General features: G+C 40.3%; 2 protein-coding genes across 3 annotated transcripts in view; one reads left to right on the forward strand and one right to left on the reverse strand.

Annotated features, from left to right (window-relative positions):
* The window catches only part of LOC145321781 (uncharacterized), a 158927-nt gene that overhangs the window by 36867 nt on the left and 99043 nt on the right, over positions 1-23017 (forward strand). The window lies entirely within an intron of this gene.
* Positions 1-23017, reverse strand: part of LOC145322133 (uncharacterized) — a 60028-nt gene that overhangs the window by 29432 nt on the left and 7579 nt on the right. Inside the window, exons 9-24 of the mRNA XM_080163928.1 lie at positions 20188-20328; positions 19671-19772; positions 18831-18898; positions 18260-18310; positions 17955-18027; positions 17514-17570; positions 16857-16972; positions 16327-16414; positions 14614-14667; positions 13594-13692; positions 4769-4878; positions 4450-4495; positions 4128-4208; positions 3285-3363; positions 2911-2996; positions 206-295 (exon numbers count right to left, since the gene is read on the reverse strand). Of these exons, the coding sequence (XP_080020054.1) occupies positions 206-295; positions 2911-2996; positions 3285-3363; positions 4128-4208; positions 4450-4495; positions 4769-4878; positions 13594-13692; positions 14614-14667; positions 16327-16414; positions 16857-16972; positions 17514-17570; positions 17955-18027; positions 18260-18310; positions 18831-18898; positions 19671-19772; positions 20188-20328 (1341 nt within the window). The remainder of the gene's footprint in view (positions 1-205; positions 296-2910; positions 2997-3284; positions 3364-4127; positions 4209-4449; positions 4496-4768; positions 4879-13593; positions 13693-14613; positions 14668-16326; positions 16415-16856; positions 16973-17513; positions 17571-17954; positions 18028-18259; positions 18311-18830; positions 18899-19670; positions 19773-20187; positions 20329-23017) is intronic.

Below are 23017 nucleotides of genomic sequence, written 5' to 3' on the forward strand. Positions count from 1 at the left end.
GCCAAAATTAATTAACTTAATTTGTATTTCCGCTTTTAGATAAAGAATTTTACAAAAAACGAATTTAAAAAAAATCCTTAAAATTTGATGCAGATTTCAAATCTACTCCCTACATTACAATTCCGGAAAACTTATATCTCTTAATGTACAATGTACATCAATTTATCTGTTATTGTCTTATCCCTTTAGTTCCCTGCATACTAACCTGTATTATATTTTCTGAGTTGGACAGGTCTTGATTGAGAAATCCTTCGTAGATTTTCTGGGTAAACTGAGGTGGTATATCATTTACATCCTAAAATAAAATATTTCATTTTCTCATAAAAAAATAAAAGATTTTTAAAAATTCCTTAAAATGATTATACACACATTTATACCTTTTGTAAATTACAATTATAGGTTGAGACGTTTGCACACTCAACTAAATGAACCAACCAATATGTTCCCACAGATGTTCAGCAAGGGAAAAAGAATTTAAATAAACGTTTTTTAAAACTTTTGAGACCAGTGAAATAAACAGCCCAATGTTCCCGCCCTTCCTGATAAAAAGCAGACGTAAAGCAAGAAGATAGATTGTAATTGTATTGAAATAATATACAAATGAAGAATAATTAATATGCATTTTTTTGAAAGGAAAAAACCTAAAGAAAATCGATACTCCATGGAGTATGAAAAATATGTGGTTTTTTCGGGACACGAATAAATATACATAACATAATTTTTAAAAAAAATGTTGGTAATGATAATGGTTGCTATCAGATTAGTTGCTTTATATTACATTGACATTAGGACCAACAAATACCTATAACTTTGAGCGGCAATAGATTTAAGATTCCATTTTTATGTGTCAATAATGGATTAACTAATAACTAATAAGAGGTCAAAAATATCAGTACGTATAGAAGGATGGGCATAAGGTTACTTAACGGGTGTGCAAAAAAAATGCGGACATTTTAAAAATTTAAATTGCGCGGCTTGTGTTAATAGTAGAAAAAATTCCTGTGCTACGCATAGTTTAGGAGCTACGTGTTAAAATGTCCCAACTGACTTAAAACTTGACATGCGAGTAAATTTTGAGACATTTTACCACCTAGCTCCTAGATTATTTGTAGCACAGGAACCGTTCTTATATTTCCAAAAAAGACAGTTTATAACAATTCTAACGGTATGCGTAACATTTTTTTACTATTAACACAAGCGGCGCAATTTTAAATTAAAAAATGTATGCATCTCGTTTTGCAAAATATCTTCTCTAATTTTTAGTTATATTTTAAAATTTACTCGCAAGTCAAGTTTTACATAAGTTGGGACATTTTAACACGTAGCTCCGTAACTATACGTAGCAGAGGAATCGTTCTTATATTTTCAAAAAATAGACTTTTTAGCGGTTCTAACGGTATGCGTAACATAACTACTTTAACATAAGCCGCGCAATTTCAATTTTAAAAATGTCCGCATTTTTTTTTTGCACACCCCTTATAAAGCAGCTTGGATGAATGTAAATTATACTAGTACCCAAAGTGTTATAAACACGTTATCTTTATGATGATAAAACTTTGAGTACTTATTAAATCTTGATTGGTTGGTATAAACTAGCAGTGTCAGACTTTTCCAATAAACAAATATCTATAGAAGAAGCAATTGAGTTTATCAGAATTGTCAATTAATGCCTCAAAAAAAATTTCAAGATATTTTAACTTTTGGGTTCATGGTAAATACATAATTTATAAAAAAAAATAAATTACTTCCACATTCCAATAATTTATTTAAATATATTTCCTTATGGTATTTATGATTAATACAATAAACATTATTTTTGGAATTCCATTTTTACATTTTAGTAGCGAAGATACTTTATAACTTGACTTGTCTGTCCATACTGCTGTCTGTTAATATATATATATCTACCCTTTCTCTCTCTCTGTCTTTCTCTCTCACACACACTCTCTTTTTCTCATCCTCTCTTTTAATTTATATTCTGTGTTTCAGATATCTTAGCTTCTTTCCTACGTAATCATTTTTGTTTTATTAAATCATGAACTGTAAATTATTTCTTTTTAAAGTCAACTTTACTTTACTATTACATTGTGAATCGCATTGCAATAACTGTAGAAAAATAGGCAATGTCTTTGCTTATAAACAGGCTGTTATAAATCATAATAAAGCAAAATAATTTTAGACTATAGTTAGAATCATAGAGTTTGTTGTCTGTCGTAATCTTTTATTATGAAGCAGCTTATAGTGCATACTAAATGTCGTCATAAAATTCAAATAACCAATGATAGGCCTTTATATATTTTATATTTATATTTACCAATGGTAACGCGTATACTAAACTATCATTGGTCATTTGTATTTTATGGAGTACTTTTTAAAAGCGGGGCTTTTCTGTAATTAGGGTCGGTCCGTCCGTCAGTACTTCCGTCCGTCTGTCCGAGATAGATAGCTTTTATTCGTTAATTTAGGCATGTTAGAATTGTCCGATCGATTTCAAACTTTGCATGATGATTCCTGATGATTTTGTGATCTAATTATCCTTTTGATCTGATTTTTGGTATATTGATTCCTGGGACAACAAAGAACAATAGTAGAAGCGAAGCAACTCTTTAATCAAGTCCTAAAAATGTAAGTATGTCCATTGTCCATAAAAGTTATCCGGTATCAAGCAGTTTTTCAACAAATTTACTTACAATTTTGCTTCGACTCTCACGATACTTTTATATTCTGATTACTCAGTTCAGGCACTATACAAGTGTTAATGTCCGTTTGTCCTGCTGTTTCAGTGCTTCGCTTTATGGATGTTGTCATCCTTTTTTATTAATACTCCAATCTGCTTCATTTATTATACAAGCTATTGAGTTTGTTGATTGTCCATATTACTATAGTAGCTGAAATATTATTCTAGCTTACCTCTATTGAGATTAAAAGCTTGACATAAGCCTTTCTGGCAGTGGCCTCGAACTCAGTGTCCTGGGATTCTATAGTCATTATGTAGTCTAAACAACAACAAATATTTTTTTAAAGATTTACCTTTAAAAAACTAGCAGGTTTTTAACAAATCGTATAAACATAAATTAGGTAAGTCCAAAAAATAATAAGCTGAAACGAGGAATGATTGGGGAAAGGGGTGAAAGTTTTTGAAATAAGTGAAAAAAATGCATTTAAAGTGAGCGTAAATCACATAATTCTTTACATACTGTCAACTCTTTTGTACAATTAAAAGTCAAGACGTACGAACAGATTCTAGTTACAGAGTAGCTGCGATATTAAAAGAAAAAACTTACAATCTCTGACTTCTCTGTCGAGAAAAGAATTATCAATCAATGTTATGGCACCTGTCTCCCGGTTCAAATCCAGGTTGTTCTAAAATTATTATGTAAATCTTATTGGATAGTTAAAGCTATTATCGATAATTTCATAAATACATATATTTATAAAAGGTCTGTAACCACTAAGATATTATGTGTATTTTTATTTAAGGCCCTAAAATTAAAAGCAATGAGAAAACAGTGCAGTGGATAAGAAACAGGCAAAACTCATAATTGAGACTGCCAGAGAAAACTTGTTAAATCAAAGGGCTATAATCTTTAGAAACATACCAAAAGGATCATTGAAAGCTGAAATTAGAAGCGCAAGATAATTCTAGTCATTACCCAATTTACTTTCATCGCCTAATTTTAAATAACAATAATTTAGAAATTAGAAGGAATAAAATAGAAGAGCAATATTAAGATTTTCTTTGTAAATAATTCTACCTCCATAACACTATCTCCTTGGATATCTGGGTATCTGACAGTTCCAAATTCTAACATCCTACCTTCATAACACTATCTCCTTGGATATCTGTATATCTAACAGTTCCAAATTCTAACATCCTACCTTCATAACACTATCTCCTTGGATATCTGTATATCTAACAGTTCCAAATTCTAATATCCTACCTTCATAACACTATCTCCTTGGATATCTGTATATCTAACAGTTCCAAATTCTAATATCCTACCTTCATAACACTATCTCCTTGGATATCTGTATATCTAACAGTTCCAAATTCTAATATCCTACCTTCATAACACTATCTCCTTGGATATCTGTATATCTAACAGTTCCAAATTCTAAAATCCTACCTTCATAACACTATCTCCTTGGATATCTGTATATCTGACAGTTCCAAATTCCTGGCTTACATCAGCGTCAGTAGCCTCAACCTTACAATAAACAAAATATGTGAAAAATTTATAAATTAGAAAAAAACCTTCATTCTAGTCTGTCTGTTGTTTAAGGTTTCAGTCTAACCGCTGGACAATATAGTTTTCCTCTACACAGGGAAGCTTCTTTTAAAAAGTGGTTTATAACTATTTTGGAGAGGGTAACACCACCCTTTCAAGAGAATTTGTCACCTGAAAAAAATATCCCCCCCTCATAAAATAGAAAAATAAATAACTTTACCTTTACTATTTGGGAACCAGGTTGTACATTTTCAAATATTGATATCCTAAAATACATTTGCTTTTAAAACCATTTCACAAATGGATTTCAACTATCAAGCCACAGCCATGGCACTTCTAACGCATATCCGGCCGCAGCCACGCGGCTGAAGAAGGTACCGCCAATACCTGTATTTAATCCAATGATGGACAACTTCTTTTTTACAAAATAACAAATTTATTTTATGAAAATTGATAAAATTTAGATAGTTAAAATTATTACAGTAGTTTCACTATCAAAAAAATTAAGACATGTAGACTAAATTTATTCTAAAACTTACTTATAGAATTCTTCCTTAAATACAGGATCATTATCATTTTCATCCATAAGCTGAATAGTAACTCTGGTCTTGGCGGTCATCTTAGGATTATTCACAACTGTCCCGATTACCTGAAAAATATTATTCTATTATACATTTGATTACATATTTTATCAAACACACGACTGCATATAGGAGAGAAATTTGATTTCCATCAACGCGGATGATGCCCTTGATTGCTTAAGGTAAATTTATAATGATATCCTGATGCGGTGCTTTCACTTAAAATGCCTAGCGAGTACAGATAACCCCCTAACTTGTTATAAATAAATTGGAAATACGGGGTAAAATATTATTCTCTTAAGTCTAAACCTGTGTGGGTTACCATTCCTGCAAGTTCTAAGGCGATGTATTTCCTAACCCTGTGGGGCAGGGGCGTCCAAGCTTTTTCATTTGGGGAGGGGGGGGGGTAAAAATTTGAAAATAAAAATTTTGGGGGTGCCAACGGCACCCCCAAGCTCACTTTTTTTTCGGGAGGGGGGGGGGTAATCCTTATATCATAGAGGTAATTTTTTTTATTTGGGGGGAGGGGTAATCACCCCTTTACCCCCCCCCCCACCTCGGACGTCTTTGCTGTGGGGCTATCCTGTATCCAATATAACCTAAAATAAACTGACAAAGAGTAAAAAGTTTTTAAATTTTATTTTGAATTAATGGGAGGAGGGTTTGTGCTCCACAAGGCACTGTGAGAAAACCGTCCGTGATTTTAAATTAAAGTGGACTTTTATTTGTAATACATATGTGGTAATACGACAACCAGACGGACAGGCAGTTTACAGAATTGCTACGCTGTGACTTATCATAACAAACCCTCTGCACTAATCTTATTATATCACCATTCATCTCATGACCGATGTTGACCCCGCTATCCAGCGGTCAAACTGGCCTGCCTAAATGTGGGGAGGGGCTCAAACACGCAGCTATCACGCGCCCCTCACGCGATTATACAACCGGGAGGCGCTGCCTCCCCTTTTACCACAGCTGCCCCCACAGCCTGTCTACCGCCGGGAGCTAAGCCCTTGCGTCCCACACCCCCTTCAAACCTAACCATTGTTATAATCTGTTGTATATATACAGGGTGCGCCACATAAATCCGGACTTTTTCTTATTTTTAAAAAAATGAACATAAAATCGTCAATTTCGAAGATTTTATTGAATTTTAAAAACTCGGAAGCAAACTAGCTATATGACTATTAGATTATTCAATAAAATCGCCGCCAGCATCAATCACCGACTCTACCCGCCCCCTGAACCGCCCCCAGACCCTGGTCACTATGTCCCTGTCCAAGCTGGCGTAGTTCTCCTTCATAGTGGCAATGAGGGAGGTCTTTGTGGTATGGGCGCGTCTATTGGTTCATGCTTTAATGGCGCTCCAGGCCCAAAAGTCAATTGGATGAAGATCGGGGCTGCTGGGAGGCCATATCTCCTTGGGGACGTGAGTAACTGCAGGATCCAAATTCACCCATCTTTCAAGCTACCCTTGGACACGGCGGCTCTCATTTGGGCCACAATTAAGCTAGAACAACGTTCAATACCTTTTTGGAAATGGCATGAAGATTAAGCAAGGGTTATCATCGCAACATATAGTCTAAAACGAGTTTTATAGTTACAAATGGGCCCATGTAGTCGAGAACCGAGAAATTTTCACGAATTTTCACGATTTTTGACGTTTTTGACATCTCAAAATCTGCCAAGTTTCACTTTGATGGAGTACTACGGCCAAGCCATTTCAGATAGAGAGCTCTAGTCTTTTCTAGTGTCTTACTTATGTATCTAACAGTATCCCCAGCAAGTTGCATAAATCTACCTCACCTACAGATGGGCTGAGGTCACATTTAGTGGGCCCTAGTCAAGAATCTAGGGTAAACTATCAGCGCGTTTCGATTCTGCCATGTTGAACATAAGCGCTGCCAGCTCGGAGAACACGTCCACCATCGTCTAAAATTTTTATGGGAAAAAAGGTAATTACCCAAGCTTTTTATAGTGTGGTCAAACGTCATGATTGGTCAAGTAGTTTTGGTGCTATGGCCGTTTGAAAAAAGTCCGGATTTATGTGGCGCACCCTGTATAGTAAACATTCATTGTAAATATTATTCAGTTAAATATATAATTTCTGTATTACTAAATCCTGCTAGTTTGTTTTGGTAGAATAATTCAAGGCTAAGGCTCGTTGGACTCGAACTCGCAACCCTGTGAGCTGAAACGTTCGGCTTACCACATCTTGGTGTCAGCGTGTTTCAATCGAGCCTTACAGAAATTAGCCTATTCTACCTCTGATTGGACCCTTTGGCAAGTAAGGGGACAATCAGCCGCCAACTGAGAAGCCAACTGACCCGTGAGACGGCCTTTTTAGGTCGAATTTTCATCATTTTGAACGCAATATGTGGGCCTTTGGCCTACGGCAAGCAGATTTAGCCTGCTAAAAGCGCCAGTTAAGACGCTTTTTCCGTGCCGTGTAGGAGTAGCGCTAGGTGCGCAGCCACGGTAATCGGATAATTTAGCTCAAACGGCTACAGAACTGAGTCTAAATTGGCAAGTGTAGCTGGGACAAGCCCCAGGACACCCAGGCCAAACCTACGAGACAGACAGCTGGGTGCTGGTCTCCTTGAGAAGGCTGTGGCTGCGAAGCTTCAGCACACAAGTAAGGCCTACCACTGCGACGGAAAGCAGAATTTGAGCCACAGGCACGGCAGGACGGGACATTCCCTGCCGCTGCCTTCCAGGATTCGAACCCGAGGCGCTGTAGGACGGGCCATTCCCTGCCGCCATCTTTCGGGATTCGAACCAGCGGCGCTGTAGGACGGGACATTCCCTGCCGCCGTCACCCCTCTGAACCTTGCAGGACGGACATTCCCTGCTGCCAGTGCTTCCAGAATCACACCTAGAGCTCCTAGTGATAACAACACATAAGTGTGTATAAATGTCAACCAAGTGATAAAAAGAAATATAAAATTGTTGACCCAGTGATAATTGATAAGCTCTAGTGATTCGAAGCTACAGTCTAAGCCACCATGGTAAGCGATACCACCATAGCTGCGGTTCGGCCACCCCCGAAGTTTCTGCCAACCCCAGCCAAACGGGAGGCCCCCTTGTCTCAAGGGCAGGACCTCCACTTCCCCTGCCATATCAGGGTGAGGTTTCCCACTCCTGACCCTGCCCAGCATGTACAGGTTGATGCCATGGTCGATTCTGGCAACCGTGTACCAGGGTCTGCTGTAATTTCTGAACACCTCATGCACGCAATGGGCGTGCAACGCATGTTGATTCCAGACAACACCCAAATCCTGACTGCTAACGAGGAAGGCCAGCCCCTCCAGGTAATAGGAAAATTGAAAGAATTATATATGGCAGTCTCACACACCCTTATACTCCATCTGTACCACGTGACTGTGGTACGGAATCTCTCACACCCTCTGAACCTAGGAGGGTATTTTCTCAAGGAATTCGGAACTAGGCTCTGTTTCGACATGCAACCCCCTTGCTTGTGGGTGCGTGGGGAGTTCATCCCACTCCGTGGCGTCCCCATCGACCGGGAGACAGCCGAGAGAGAGTTGAGTTACGAGGGGCCGCTGCCAGGCCCACTGCCAGAGCAGCCGCGTGTGGTCGAGAAAGGCACGCACTGGGTGGACACTGCACTCAACGCCCATAGGGGGACCAACCTGCTAGCCATGGGGTTGCCCCCAGTGCCCAAGGTGCCGCTGGAGAACCTGCCAACAACGTTCCCTGAGATTGCCAGCCCTCCAGAACCAATCTTCTCCGCCGACACCTTCATCAACGGCCAGCCGTGTCCACCTGGCCCCCTCTACCTGGGACCCCCAGCCATTCAGCCAGCCAAGTCCGAGTCCAGACCCGTCAAGTCGCGGTCTGATGCACCCGGAGCCACACTCAACTCCCAGGAATCAGCCTCTCCCGGCGCCGTGCCCGTCAAGTCGTGGCCGGCCGCCTCCGGAGCCACGCATGGCTCCGCTGCCTCAGCCTCTCCTAGCGCCGAGCCCGTCAAGTCGCGGCCTGACGCCCACGGAGCCCAGGCTGGTCCCAGCGCCCCGGCCTCTCCCAGCACCGAGCCCGGCAAATCGTGGCCGGACGCCCTCGGAGCCACACCTGGCTCCGACACGTCAGCCCCTCCCGAGGCCGAGCCCGTCAAGTCGCGGCCGGTGGGTCCCAGAGCCAAAGCTGACCCCGCACCAGCCACGTATAGGCTAAGCGCTGTCACTCCAACTGACGGCCAGCCACCCCAACTCCGCACGGCCAAGCGGGTGGTCTTGCCTGGCCGCGGTGTCATGGCTGTCCCTGTTGAATTAGTAGGACACCGTACCAAGGATGCCATCCAACTAGCTGCCCCAGAACAGAGGTTTGGGGAGGATCTTGTCATCCCAGAAGGCCTGTATGCCCACAGGCCTGGCTCCGCCAGTGTGTTTCGAGTGCTGGTGGTAAATGAAGGGGAGACGCCCCTCCTGCTGGACGCTGGCCTCCCAGTGGCTGGGGAGCTAGTCAAGCCTGACATTTTAGAGGTTTCTGATAAGCCTCCCCCTCGTCTCCACTCGTTCCAAGAGCCTGTTGAGCCCCCAGATATGCAGGAGCTGTGGGAGGCCCTTGAGATGGAAGACAACGAGTTCCTGCGCAAGGACCCCTTGCTCAAAAAGGAGGTTTGGACCCTGTTATCAGAATACAGGGACGTCTTCTCCAACTCTACCCCCGGCTTCACGGATGTAGTAGAGCTGCAGCTGCGCCTCAAACCTGGGACCCAGCCGATCCGCCAGAGATTTAGGGATCTGAACCCGCGGCAGGAGGCTGAGCTGGAGAAACAACTGGACACCTGGCTACAAGAGGGAGTCATAGAGCCTTCAGACTCCGCCGGGAGCAGCCCCCTGGTGCCCATCAAGAAGAAGGACGGAAGCACCCGCTGGGCCGTCGACTACAGAGCCCTCAACAAGTGCCTGGAACTGGATAGCTACCCTTTGCCCAGGATCCAGCAGTTGGTAGAACGAGCTGGAGGACACCGCGTCTACAGTGCCCTAGACGCGGTGGCCGCGTACTACACCATCTGTGTGTCTGAGGACAGCCGGCCCTGCACCGCCTTCACCACCCCTAGGGGCTTGTATCAATGGAAAAGGATGCCCTTTGGCCTTGCTACGGCACCGTCTGTCTACTCCAGATTTATTGCAGGGGTCCTAAATCCACTAGGCACAGCCAACCTCCAGTCATATCTTGACGACGTCCTGACCTTCCACCAGGATACCTGGGCCCACCTGGCTAGGCTCCGGGAGGTCTTGGAAGCCCACCGCAGGGGAGGAATCCGCCTCAAGCCAGCTAAGACCAAGCTGTTTCGAGCCAAGGTGGATTATCTGGGCCACACCCTCAGCCGTGAGGGGATAGCCATGCAAGAGGATTATATTGACCGTATCCTGGACTGGCCGGCCCCCAGCACCCCCAAGGATTTGCTGGCGCTTCTGGGGTTCTTTGGATACTACCGCCTGTTCATCCCAGAGTATGCCGACCTCACCTACGAGATGAATCGGCAGAAGACGGCCAAGACCCTAGCCTGGACGCCTGAGATGGAAGCCCAGCTGCTACAGCTCAAGGACAAGTTCCGCCAAGCCCCCATCTGAGCGCCGCCCAGGTTTGACTTGCCGGCGGTATTCCAGCTCACCACAGACTTCAGCAGCCGCGCCATCTCTGCCATTCTGAGTCAATGCCAGGACGGCAAGGAGAGGCTGATTGCCGCCGTGGGGCGCAAGACAACCGACCCCGAGACTCGCTACCCGTCCTGGAAGGGAGAGATGGCCGCCATTATGTATGGAATCCGGAAATTTCACAGCATCTTGTCCTACCGCAGCTTCCAGATCAACACTGATTCCTCAGCCTTGCTACAGATGAAGTCGCTGAACACATCCACAGGGATGGTGGCCCGCTGGCAGGAGGAGCTAGCGGCCCTAGATTTCACTGTCTGCCACCGTCCTGGCACCCAGAACACCAACGCCGACGCCCTCAGCCGCCGGGAGGACGCCAACATGCCGACAGCTACCGCTGAAGAATTAGCAGAGCAGGCTGAGTACATCCACAACCTTTGCCAGCTAGGGGAGTCCGCAGCTAGCCGGCCCCCTGCCGCACGACTGGACCCGGCTAGAGTATTAGAAGCCCAGACACAGGACCCTCTCCTGCTCCGTGTCCGCCAGTGGGTGGCTGATGGCAGAGCCCCAACTAAGGCTGAGCTGTGCGGCAAGGAACGAGACGAGCAGCAGTACGCCAGCCGCTTCACAGCCCTGGGACTTGACGAGCATGGCTGCCTCACCACCACTGACCAGACCCTGACAGGGGAAAGAACAAGATACCTGCTGCCTTCGGCCCTCCAGCAGGACGCGTTCTTTTTAGCCCATAGGACCCCCATGGCCGGGCACTTTGGAATGGACGCTACTATCGCCCGCGTCGCCATGCATTTCTGGTGGCCCAACCTGTCCCGCGACGTCCGCCTGATGGTTCAGACTTGTCCTGAGTGTGTCCAGAAGGTTACCAAGGAAAGGCTGAAGCTAGGAATACATGTGCCCTCCCGCCAGGGGTATCCACAGCAAGTCCTGTTTATTGACCTGGTGGGGCCGCTGCCAGAGACCCCAGCTGGAAACCGCTATATCCTCACCTGTCAAGACGGGTTCAGCCGGTTTGTCAGCCTCTACGCCATCCCCAACAAGCGCACCCTCACGGTGGCTGAAGCCCTGCTGCACCGCCACCTGGCCACGTTCGGATGCCCCCTGAAGATCCACTCCGACAACGGGATGGAGTTCACCGGCCAGGTATTCAAGGAGCTGGCCTCCAAGCTTGAGATTGGCCTGACACATCCACCACCCTACAACCCGCAGTCCAACCGAGTGGAAAGGTTCCATCGGACGCTCAACACAGGCATGCGTCTGTTCCTAGACAGAGACGACAACAACTGGGAGCCACACTTGCCTGCCATTGCCTTCGCCTACAACACCAAGGCCTGCAGATCCACCGGCGTGACCCCGTTCCTGGCCTACTTTGGGAGAGAGGCCAAACTTCCGGTGGACATGGTGCTCCGGCTGCCAGACACAGAATATGCCTCGGTTCCAGCCAACGTCCAAGCTCTCCTGCAACGCTACCATGCAGTGTATGACGCCATCCAGCAGCGAGAGGAGGGAACCATCCGGAGGAGCGCGGCAGCCTACGAAGGCACAGCCAAGTACGAGATTGGAGACTTGGTCTGGTACCTGGCCCCCCGCCTGGTGCCAGGGAAGGCAGCCAAGATTACCAAGAGATGGACTGGCCCCTGGAAGGTAGTGCGGCAAGCTACAGACGTCCATTATGTCATCAAACCTGCCTCTCCAACCGCCAGGATCTCGGAAGTCACCGCGCATGTAGGCCGACTGCGCAAATACACTGGAGATGTGACTGCCCACCAGATTCCAACAGACATACAAGGCGACCTGGACGGCGACGAGGATGCCACCGAGCTGCCGGTCGGAGCTGCGGCGCCACCAGCTGGTGACCCAGGACAGTTCCCAGTGTACCAGCCAGCCGCAGCCGCCCCACAGCCTAGCGGCCAGGATCGTGACCCAGTAGAAGAGAACCTGCAGGATCAACCCAACGAACCACCGCCGCCGCCGCCAGCTCCAGAGCCACCCAGAGATGCCATCTGGAATCCTGATACGGACATGGAGAACCTGCCGGCCAGCAGCGAGCCTGTAGGAGGAGAAGCGGCCACTGCGATGGAAGAGACAGCCCCAGAGGAAGAAGCTGAAGCAATGTGCCCCCTGTTGATGACAGCCATCCCCATCCGGGTAGGAGCTAGGAGGCCAAGCAACCTGGATCAAGCAGGCGCCCCCATGGAATTTTATGCGCCTTCCTCCATAGTCATTCCCCCCTTGGGAACCACCAGAGTTAGCCTAGGCCTCCGTGTCCAGCTACCCGCTGAGGCAGAGTTAGTCCTGCAGACGAGGCAAAATTTCCAGCGACGGGGCTTGGCCGTCGCCAACCCACGGCTGGAAGCCAACCAGGAGTTGACAATGCTGATATCCAACCACAGCCAGACAGAGCAGCGAGTGTCCCGCGGAGCCTGTGTAGCCCGAGCTGTCCTCCACCGAGCTGTGCCCCAGGAAGAGCCTGTCCTGCGCAGACATAGGTTGTCGTATCCCCAGGTTCAAGGCCTGGTGGCTCGAGAGCCCCGCAACCCTTGAAGGGGAGGTTGTGGTAATACGACAACCAGACGGACAGGCAGTTTACAGAATTGCTACGCTGTGACTTATCATAACAAACCCTCTGCACTAATCTTATTATATCACCATTCATCTCATGACCGATGTTGACCCCGCTATCCAGCGGTCAAACTGGCCTGCCTAAATGTGGGGAGGGGCTCAAACACGCAGCTATCACGCGCCCCTCACGCGATTATACAACCGGGAGGCGCTGCCTCCCCTTTTACCACAGCTGCCCCCACAGCCTGTCTACCGCCGGGAGCTAAGCCCTTGCGTCCCACACCCCCTTCAAACCTAACCATTGTTATAATCTGTTGTATATATATAGTAAACATTCATTGTAAATATTATTCAGTTAAATATATAATTTCTGTATGACTAAATCCTGCTAGTTTGTTTTGGTAGAATAATTCAAGGCTAAGGCTCGTTGGACTCGAACTCGCAACCCTGTGAGCTGAAACGTTCGGCTTACCACACATACAGTCTTTTTCCCCATTATAAACAACAACTAAAGACAAAATCTATATAAAAAACGAGGAAGAATGATACTTTTATTCATTTTAATTATCTAAAACAAACCTGAAATTCAAACTTTGAATATTTTTCTCTGTCTAGTTTCTTGTTGTTTTTCACCGACACTGTAAAACTTCCAGATTTTCGCAGTATTGCTGGTATCACCTGAACATTATATGTAATTTGAAAGCCATGCTTTTCTATAATTAGGGTCGGTCCGTCCGTCCGTACATCCGGAACGGGTAGCTTTGTTTAAATTTAGAATTGTCCTATTCATTTCAGAAAGCATAGCTACTCTATAATCGTAACCAAGATGTCCGTACGTTCATTTTAAACATGTTTATTTATTTTTTAACTATTTAACAGCAAGTTTTTATGTGATTTCTGGAATATGGATTCCTAGGACAACAAATTACAATGTTATAAGCGAAGCATCACTATAAAAAAGTCCTTAACAAGTAAGAATTTGCTTAAACATTATCCTGTATTCAAGCAGTTTTTCAAAACATTGACTTACAATATTGTTTCTATTTATATACATTTTATTCTGATTATTTACTTCTGACACTCTATAAGTGTTAGTGTTCGTTTGTCCTACAGCTATAGAGCTTCGCTTTTATGTTTGTTGTTTTAATGTGAAGTATGCAGGGATCTTAAGGGATAAGACAATGAACTATAAATTGAAATACACCCTTATTTAGGATAAACATAATTACCCGTTGTGTTGATAAAAATTGTTGGTTAAAAAGTACCCAAAATTTTTGAGCTATCAAATAAGATGGCGTTGATAAAAGACTTTGGGTACCATTGTAGTTTATAGTCCAATGTAGTCCCCCTTTCTAGGTTTGATGTGAATCATAAGGTAATACCCCCTCAAAAACTGCTAGCAGATATTTTTGGGGGGTATTACTCTCCATAACCTATTAAACCCATAATTTTTTTGTCTTTCAATCAGACGAAATTTTTGAAATTACATACACCTTAATGTGGTTTTTACCCGGCTCCCTTACCCCTCCCCCCTCTCCACAAGAAAAAAAATCCGTCAAAACAAAAATTTTAAAATAATATCTATATCACTTTTTTTACCTCAAAAGTATCATTATGGTCATCCACAGAAAGGCGAACAAAATCACTGTAAACCTGAAATTAAAATTTAATCATTAATTATAAGTTAGGATAGATAAAGTTTAACTGTAATTGAAGATGACGCGCATGGTTATGGATTGGATTTATTATTCTTGTATGTACATACATACAAAGAACAAAATTAATAAATAAAATAAATAAATATTACACATATTAATTTATGTCTACAGCCAATTTTTATTGGTATGCCTATTTTAAATGAAAATTTTCTTCCCAAATGGCAGTTTCCTAAAAGGTAGTGAGTATTCTAGGGCGTTAAAGGTGGGCATAAAATGAATAAAACCAGTTCCTCTAAAAATATAGAATATTCTATAGTTTTATTTTTTAATTAAATTGATAATATCTACAATTAAGTTTTAATAAAATATAATTTTTTTAAATTATTGTTGTTTTATGCATTTAATTTAAGTCTCAAGGTCAAGACCGAAGCTTTCCTTCAAAGTGCCTATCAAACACCACCCCCTCCTCTATTTTGAAAAAATTGAGAATAAGGGGGATATCCTATTTCTTGCCACTGCGTTGGCCCTAACAAAACTGGGTTTGCGTTGCCCTAACTTTGCGAGACTACCAAGCACCCTCTACTAGGCATTTTTTGGGGAAACCGCATGACCAATAACCTCAAATTTCGACACTTTATATATGCCAGCTTCATTTTTCTTTATATTTCACTGTTTAGAAATATTTAAATCTAAAGGCAGGTGTTGGCTTATGATACACAAAAATTCAGCTGGTTTTCAAACTTCATTAACCAACACTTTTTCTATAGTTGTAAGAGAGAGAATGAAACTGCTTTACAGAAGGACAGACACGGCTGCTCATAGAGTAGTTTTTATTCCAAACTTGGCCTTGAAATATTAATTTTCATTCTTATGTTTAATTTTCTTTTTTACAACTAATTATCATGAATTTTAATAAATGTTAGGGAAAAGTTAATTAAATATAATTTTGTATTAAATGATATCAATTAATATTTTTTCAAGGGTAATTTTAAATATATAAAAAGAATAACTTCGGTTGTTTTATTTCTGTAACGGATTTAGAGATTTCAATAATAAACAACAAAAGACTCTTCCAATTGAAGTACATAAAACCTTAAAATAATTTTTCAAAAGATTCCAGAGAGCAATCCTTAAAACATGTAAGCAATGACAACTATTATTTAAAGCCATGTAGTCGACATAAATCATTGAAATAACATGTAGAAATAATACCATATTGGCCTAATCTATAATACAAAGTAGAACGATGTCTGTCTGTCTGTCCGTCTGAAGCTTAAGATCTCAGTAACCGCTGAACCGATTGGGCTCTACTTTTCAGGGATTATTCCTACTGGTCCTGTGATGGTTTTAAGCTATTTTCTTGGGGGGTGGGACACCCCCAACCCCCCAAAAAATGAAAAACACCCCCCCAAATTTTTTTTTTCTTTTTAAAGTTAAAATTTAAATAGTGGGGTCGACTACCCCCCCCGAAAAAAAAAAAAATTTCCCCGCCCAAAAAAATTTTTTTTTTCACTTTTCTTTTAAATCTAAAATACGAAAAATTGGTTTGATTCAACCTCTTGGGGCAAAGCCCCTAGAGGCTAGGGGCGAAGCCGCTAGTAATACTATAACATCATAGCCAGGAGAAAGTCAATTTATATAGAATGAAAGCTACCTGTAAGAAACCTTCTATAAGTTGTCCATCTTCTATAAATTTTACTGTGGTTCCCTCTACAGAATTTTCCTTCAAATTTCCAACATATCTAAATAAATTTGATTTAAGAATTAAAGATGTGTCAAAAAAATATAAGTAAATAAAACTAAAATTAAGCAAAAAGGTAGGTTAAAAAACCTGCTCTAACTGCTTAAAGACTGCCACATGCAGACCCAATGCCCCAAATTTGAATCCTTCAATTAAAATATAAATAAAGTTATTGGCATGTTAAAATTACATTTTTGGATTGAAGCTGAAGGGTTAAAATTTGGACATTAAGTGTTCTTTGGCAGTCTTTTAGCATTTAGAGTGACGTATTTCCCGTAGGCTTCCTTTAAGAAGTTGTTTGGTGTGTGAAATCTCCAATAAAAATCAACCGTCGTAACATAAAACATATAAGAAATTCAAGTTTTCTTATACTTTATCTAATAGACCATAAAACAGACGGGCGGACTTGAAATTATAGAGCTTTTTGATTAATAAAATGTCACCTCTCGCGATCAAACATGATATTTTTTACTTGGCAGTCCTCAATGAAAACAGCTATGATACTGGATACTGATTGGGGGGAGAGGTTTGACAGCAATTCTTCCTCTGTATTTATCTCCTAAAGTAATGACTTTAATAGTATTTGGATCTTACACAAGATTACCATGTACTCTAATAAAGTAAAACTTGTAGCTGTCTAAAAAACCAACTCAACCACCTCTTTTATCCCTTCCCCTCCTCTCCTGCTGGATGAAACCAGTAAGTGATGTCCATGTTAGCAACCAAAATTGACGACTGATTTTCCCCTGTAATAATATCCACGTATATTATAAATCCATTTTATATAAAATAGGGGTTACACCCTTAGTATCTAGGGGCTCTGTATTTTATTCTAAAGGGGTGTAGAGCGATAAAAAAAATAACTCAAAACAATACCCTGAAAATAAAATAGCTTAAAACCATCATAAGACCCCAATCGGTTCAAATTTAAAGATTAAAAAAAAACTTAATTATTATACGTATAATAGGATAAGAATAGTGATTGGTTACATATATAAAATCTTTTCGTAACAAATATACATTTGAACAGCTAGGCATCGACGTACAGACACACCCTAATATTATAAAGCTGTGCTTCTCAAACATAAAAAACTACATACCTTAGCTTCAACTCTGAGAAAAATTGGTTTCTCTATGTTAATTTCTATTGGTAGATCCTAAAACAAATACAAATGATAAAATAATGCCATTGTGATTTTTATAACCTATTGTCTTTTTATTTATTAGCGGCTACGCCCCTAGAGACCTCTAGTTTTCTTTTTGATCAATATTAACGTTAAGATCAGCTGTTTACCAAAAAATATTTTTTCGTCGCTAGAAGTGGTTAGTTATTTTTTTTTGCGAATTCATTTGGGAGGGTTGTGGTACCCTCTCCAACTTGTACTTATGAGACGCTACACTGTAATAGAAAACCATATCGGTAAAGCGTTTAATGAGATCCTTCGGTACATTAGAACAGTCAAACTAACAAGGATCCTGTTAATTTATTATAAGAATAAAGGGTTACTTTGTTCTGATTTTCAATGAAACAATTTGAATACCTGTAACTTATTTTGCACAGAAAGATAGCCAGTTTTGGGATCCAGGTAGAAAAAATTGGATAAGCTGTTATACCTGAAATCAGAACAATTCTTTATTTGGGGACATACAGTCTTTAGTGTTTTTAATATCTTTTATTTAGAGTGATTTAATGACTAGATAAAGTATGCAGTGTCAAAATGTTTTTTCAATAATTTTAATCTAGAGAAGGGGGTATTTTGTTTCTCATAATTGAAGGTGGAAATAAATAAGAGTTCAAATACAGAACTCCTAAATATTAATTCTCTAAAGTGTAATAATATTTTACCTATTATCTATACTGTATTGAATCATTCTTTCCATACCAATATCACTATCTCTGAAAAAAAATAACAAGGATGACAACATTCCTAAGAAGTAAAGTAAACAAATAAAATGTAAATATAAATAAATAGACAAGTAACGCAAATTCTGTAAAAATTATATTTTTGTCTCATAAATCGTTACAAGAAAATTAAGACATTTATTGTGAGGAAATCTTCTATTGCAATATAGACAGACATACAAATAATGTATAGAGTAGATGCTTTTTATCCAAATGGTCTTTCTTTAATTAAGGGATATTTTAGATGTCTCGAAGAGCATCCGAGTAAATCTCTTTTTTCCCAACGTTGTACAGAAGTACAGACGGACAAAGTATGTATTGTATGCTGGTTGATTCGCCATAGCCTGTAGGGAAGGCTGGGAGAGGTCAGGAAAATAGCCTAAAACCACCCGTACACATTTATGAAGCTTCCATTATAAGTACAAACCAATCTGACAAGGGTTTTCATATGTCTTTATTTTCAGACAAAAAAACCTTACTACTTTATATTACAGAATAGATATTTTTAGCTTACTTTGCTTCTATTTGAAGAAGTAATTCCCCAGGTTCTGCTGATCTACAGATCTTTGTTACTGGTGGTATCTAAATAGAAATAGGTTTCTAGTAGTAATGTAGTAATACTCCAGGTACTGCTGGTCTACAGATCTTTGTTACTGGAGTCTGGTGGTATCTAAATAGAAATAGGTTTCTAGTAGTAATGTAGTAATACTCCAGGTTCTGCTGATCTACAGATCTTTGTTGCTGGTGGTATCTAAATAGAAATAGGTTTCTAGTAGTAATATAGTAATACATCATATTCTACTGACCTATTGATCTTTGTTACTGGTGCAGTGGTATCTAAATAGGAATAGGTTTCTAGTAGTAATGTAGTAATACTCCAGGTTCTGTTGACCTACAGATCTTTGTTACTGGTGGTATCTAAATAGAAATAGGTTTCTAGTAGTAATATAGTAATACTCCAGGTTCTGCTGGTCTACAGATCTTTGTTACTGGTGGTATCTAAATAGAAATAGGTTTCTAGTAGTAATATAGTAATACTCCAGGTTCTGCTGGTCTACAGATCTTTGTTACTAGAGGTATCTAATTAAAAATAGGTTTTTTAGTAGAAATACTAGAAATAGGAGTTGTCTAGTATTAATACTAAACATCATTTAACCTATAGTTAAATCAGCTTATAATGCCTATAAAAAATGACGACGTACAATGGCAAATGACCATTGATAGGCCTATACATTTACCACTGGCATTTTATTGGTCATTTGTATTGCATGACGTAATCTTTGTATAGACACTATAAGCAGCTTCCATACATATCTAACCTTTGTCCAGAGGTCTTATCAAAGCAAACATTTACCCTAGTAAAAACAGGAGGTGAATCTGCCACATTCTGAACAGCAATAACAAGTTCTGTAGTAGCTATGTTCCTGCTATCTATCCCCTCATTTGTCCATGCATTCTAAAAAAGAAATTTCAAAAATTTCAAGAATATATATTTCTAAGAATTATCCTATCAAAATTGAACAGTGGCAAAAAATAAGTCTAATCGATTGTCTCTAATTCAATGTTAGTCAGTTATGTTTATATTCATTTCAATTAATTAGTCATATTTTGTGATTTATTGGCAATACTTGCCAATACATACAAATTGAAGCTTTTTATAGTGACTATGAAAAATGACGTCACACTGGTCTACCATTGGTCAATTGAAAAGAATACTGGCCTGCCAGTGGCCTATTATTGGTCATTTGTATTGTATGACATTTTTTTATAGGCACTATAAACAGGTTCATCTAAATTTTATTGTAATGTTGAGAAATGTTAGTTTGCAATTGCTGTGCTACTTATGATTCATAGTGTCATTGTTCTCTTACCTCTACAGCTAACTGGATAACATATGAAGACACTTTTTCATAATCTAAAGTTGATTGTAGACTAATTGTACATTCTGTCGTTTCTTTCGAGGAAAATCCTTTCTTCACAAAAAAGGGTGAAGATACATCTCTCGGAAACATCTAAAAATTAGTTTATTCATAATATGGTTCTTCTTTCCAGGAAGCTCCTTATAGTGTCTATAAAAAAGACGTCATACCATACAAATGACCAAGGATAGGCCAATACAAAGACTAAATTACCAATGGACAGCTAGTTTACATTTTGATTTTAGGCCAGTTTGACCCAGGGATAAGGGATGGGAAACGTAGGAAAATATTATTTCAGGCCTATTTCAAGCCTAGGCCTAATAAACCAGTTTTGGGATGGCGCAGTGGTTCGTTATAAACGCTAATGAAAAAGCTGTGTGTGTGTGTGTAGATAAAGTATAGAATCAAATTCAGGTAGCTAGTTTAAAGTATAACTTTTTATAAACCTATATATTAATGGCTTTTGTTAAATGAAGTTTTTTCTCTCCCAAAATTTTTTTATCTTTTACTTTGGTAATTTGAACTGTCAGAAAGCTATCATTGGGTTTAAGTTTGTATTATTTGCATTTTTATTAATGAGTAAAAATTTTATTTGAAAATTTCATTGCTAATTAAAATTCAAAATAAATAAATTAATATGCTCTTGGGTAGCATTCTATCAAGTTCTTTGGACACTATTATGTCATGATAGATTTGTACTGTGTTGTATTGTACAAATATTAGGGTTAAGGTGTTCATAGGCGTCCAAGGGGGGGGGTAATGGGCCATTTGGCACCCCTAAACGATTTTGGGGGTGCCGTAGGCACCCCCAAAATTTTGTGAACAATACCCCCCCCCAAAAAAAAATTACCCCTACCTAAAATAAACTATCAGTAAAATTTTTTTTTAAAGAACATTCAATTTGGGGGGGGTATTTACCCCCCCCCCCAAACCATTTTGGGGGTGGTAATTACCCCCCCCAAAATAAATGTTCTTTAAAAAAAATTTTTTGGGGGGGGGTATTTACCCCCCCCAAATTGAATGTTCTTTAAAAAAAAATTTTACTGATAGTTTATTTTAGGATAGGTTATATTGGTTTAGGTGATTGCCCCACATGGTTAAGCAATTGGCCCCCCGCAGGGGCTAGAAATAGGAGAGAAGCTTGTGTGAAAAAAACGAAGAAACGCCCCTTAAAGAGCGTTGCCACAAAAGGGACTGTACCCCAATATAGTCCAACCAGTTAAAACAGTTCTTAACCATGATAACAAAAAATTTAATAGTTTGATCATGTTTTATTTGCTTGGGCCTTTATAAGGGCTAAAACCATCCCGGGGATCTATGATGTAATTGTAAAGCACTGAAGATTCCATAAAATAGATACCTAACTAAATTAAATATTTCATTAAATAATGAAAAAGAATTTCTATAGGCGATTTCTTTTGGGAGGATGTCAGGGTGTCTCAAAACTAGTTATAAAACTTACCAGGACCTATAAGACGCTTCACTTTAAAGTATTATCATATTGGTTCATTGGTTAGTGAGTTAATTATTGTATTTTTATGTTCTAAAGAATGAGATACTACTATATATTTGAATAGTAGTGGCGCCCTTAGCATCTAAGAACTCGTGTTTTCTAAAGGGTAAAAAGGGAGGAGAAAAATAGCCTAAAACCACTCAAAGGATTGACCTATAATAGTGTGGAACCATCATGGGATCTATGTGAAGCTTTCCTAAAAAGGAGAACTCAGTATTAAAAGTAATGAAATCTGAAGCTATAGTCAAATAAACCTTACTTACTACTTTATGTTATAGGATAGTACTTATTAACTTAATAGATTAGGTAGGTGCTTTTTTTACATAATTAAATTACCCCCCCAAAAAATTTTACCCCCGGGGTAAATTAGTTTGGGGGGGGTAATTACCCCCCCCAACAGATTTGGGGGGAGTATTTACCCCCCCCAACAGACTATAGGGGGGGTAATTACCCCCCCCAATCAAATTTTACCCCCGGGGTAAAAATTTTGGGGGGGGTAAAAAAAAATTTTGGCGCGCTTCGCGTGCCATTTTACCCCCCCCAAACACGAATTACCCCCCCCCCTAAAATTTTTTACCCCCCCCAAAAAAAAAAGCTTGGACGCCCCTGAAGGTGTTGTATCAATTCCGTATTAAATTTTTAAAATTAAAAATACAACATCTAATTTATAAACTACCAAATGAAAATTCGTAGCTACCTTCTTTCCAAAAAATAATCCCGTTATTTTTGTTTTTTTCTATATGGCCCATTTTTAATGTTTAACTCTAAGCAGATTTAATAATTAAGCTAATGTGATCTAACACCATATATATTTATTTTTTAGTAGCAGACAAATCCTTATTTTTTCTAGAATTGTCTGATTCTAAAATTTCCGCCAATTGGTGATTGGTTGATACAAAACAGGTTGATTCTTATTGGTTTAGAGCGAAAGCTACTTGGGAGCATCCGCCAGTTTGATAGGAATTTATAATAGTTGCAATATCCCTTTAGAATCTAGGCCGGGACCTAATTAATGGCCAGGTTTCCTATCTCTTATCCCTGGTTTGACGTCATTTTGTATAGGTACTATAAAGGCTTCTCTTTCCAGTGAAGCTTCTTATAGGTTCAGGGATTGTTTATAAATAATCTTTTGGAGGACACCTCCACCCTCATAAGGGAAATACCCAATCGAGAAAAAAAATAATTGGGTACCTTTTTTTCAAAACTAAAATTGATCTTGAATGGTTACATTACTAATTATTTCTTTTACTTTAGGTGATAAAGATCGGA

The sequence above is a fragment of the Acartia tonsa genome, chromosome 6, assembly GCF_053477335.1.
Source record: "Acartia tonsa isolate MP-2025a chromosome 6, ASM5347733v1, whole genome shotgun sequence".
In the NCBI taxonomy this organism is placed as follows: Eukaryota; Metazoa; Arthropoda; class Copepoda; order Calanoida; family Acartiidae; genus Acartia; species Acartia tonsa.